The 1,873-nt window shown below is 45.9% G+C and overlaps 1 protein-coding gene across 1 annotated transcript in view; it reads right to left on the bottom strand.

The window, feature by feature from the left end:
* Positions 1-466, bottom strand: part of LOC112071570 (sushi, von Willebrand factor type A, EGF and pentraxin domain-containing protein 1-like) — a gene marked incomplete at its 5' end in the record, with an annotated part of 75,721 nt that extends 75,255 nt beyond the window's left edge. Inside the window, 1 exon segment of the mRNA XM_070439442.1 lies at positions 335-466. Within this exon segment, the coding sequence (XP_070295543.1) occupies positions 335-466 (132 nt within the window).
* Positions 467-1,873: the final 1,407 nt, after the last annotated feature.

Genomic DNA, 1,873 nt, shown 5'->3' with positions numbered 1-1,873 from the left:
CTCTGGTCAACTCTAGTCTACTCTGGTCAACTCTAGTATACTCTGGTCAACTCTATTATACTCTGGTCAACTCTAGTATACTCTGGTCAACTCTACTATACTCTGGTCAACTCTACTATACTCTGGTCAACTCTACTATACTCTGGTCAACTCTACTATACTCTGGTCAACTCTAGTCTACTCTGGTCAACTCTAGTCTACTCTGGTCAACTCTAGTATACTCTGGTCATCTCTAGTATACTCTGGTCATCTCTAGTATACTCTGGTCATCTCTAGTATACTCTGGTCATCTCTAGTATGCTCTAGTAAACTCTAGTAAACTCCTTCCTTTTACCTTGTACAGTGATGGTGAGGTGGCAGGTGCGGTTGTTGCCTGCCTGATCCGTAGCTGTGTAGCTCACCASCGTCTCTCCGACAGGGAATAGAGAGCCTGGTGTGTGCGTGGTGGACACACCCAGACGCCCACCTGAGAATGGTACACAACACACAAAAACAATAACTAACACGTATATATGATCTTGCAGACCGTCTCTGGGACATTYAAGCACAGACAAACTCTGTACCAACTATGTACTTTGGCTTTCTTATCATTTGTTGGATCATGGGTTRACATCCTTGGTTTAACACTCGAAAGTCAAATGTCTTGTCATCGTCACTGCTGCTCCCGAGTGGCACAGCGGTCTAAGGCACTGCATCTCAGTGCTAGAGGCGTCACAACAGACCTTGGTTRGATTCCAGGCTGTATCACAACCGGCCGTGTTTGGAAGTCCCATAGGGCGGTGCACAATTGGACCAGTGTCTTCCGGGTTAGAGTTTGGCCGGGGTAGGCCGTCATTGTAAATAAGAATTTGTTCTCAACTGACATGCCTAGTTAAATAAAGGTTAAATAAAAATAAAATACAAAATYAATAATGTTTYAAAGACACCTAGATAAAGTASAGTATCATTAATAGCCCTGCAGAGAGCAGTGTTGGGTCAGTTACCATAGATGGCAGAATGAGTCACTCTAGTCCTGGTTAACCATAAAAGTTATACAAAGGCAGGGCATGTTGACACATGTTGAAATGGCTGGTCTCTCTCTCAGAGCATCACATGGCACCAGAATAAATCATATCATAATCATCTGGGCAGACTGGGGGTAATTGCTACTGTCTGGAAAAATTCATGGATGGAGGGATTGATGAAGGGATGGATGGATGAGAGAGAAAAAGAAAGATGCTGTCCTAGGCACACACACACACACGCACACACAAAGACCCAGCCGTCCCCCCTCTCCAGGGGAAGCATTGTACTACAGTAGTTCACCTGATTCACCTGGTCAAGGGCTTGATGATAACTTGACCAGTTGAATCAGGTGTGCTAGCTCTGGAATAGATCAAATACATGGAACGGCTGGGGGGCCCCGCCCCAGGAGAGGTTTTGAGAACCACTGGTCTACATACAGACCACAGTCGAGTAGAACCACTGGTCTAGCAGACACAGTAGAGTAGAACCACTGGTCTATAACAGACACAGTAGAGTAGAAGGTAGAACCACTGGTCTAACAGACCACAGTAGAGTAGAGGAGAACACCTGGTCAGCACCGACAGCTAGACACAGTAGAGTCGAGTAGAACCACCTGGTCTAACAGACAGCAGTACGAGTAGAGTGAACCACTGGTCTAAGCAGACACAGTAGAGTAGGTAGAACCACTGGTCCTAACAGAACAGTAGAGTAGAGTGAACCACTGGTCTAACAGACACAGTAGAGTAGACCACTGGTCTAACAGACACAGTAGAGTAAGAGTAGCAACACTGGTCATCAGACACCCGTAAGAGTAGAACCACTGGTGCTATCCAGACCACAGTCAGAAGCTAGAGTAAGAACCAACTGG

This window comes from Salvelinus sp. IW2-2015, unplaced genomic scaffold (assembly GCF_002910315.2).
Source record: "Salvelinus sp. IW2-2015 unplaced genomic scaffold, ASM291031v2 Un_scaffold1645, whole genome shotgun sequence".
In the NCBI taxonomy this organism is placed as follows: Eukaryota; Metazoa; Chordata; class Actinopteri; order Salmoniformes; family Salmonidae; genus Salvelinus; species Salvelinus sp. IW2-2015.
This window is presented reverse-complemented; position numbering and strand designations above follow the sequence as displayed.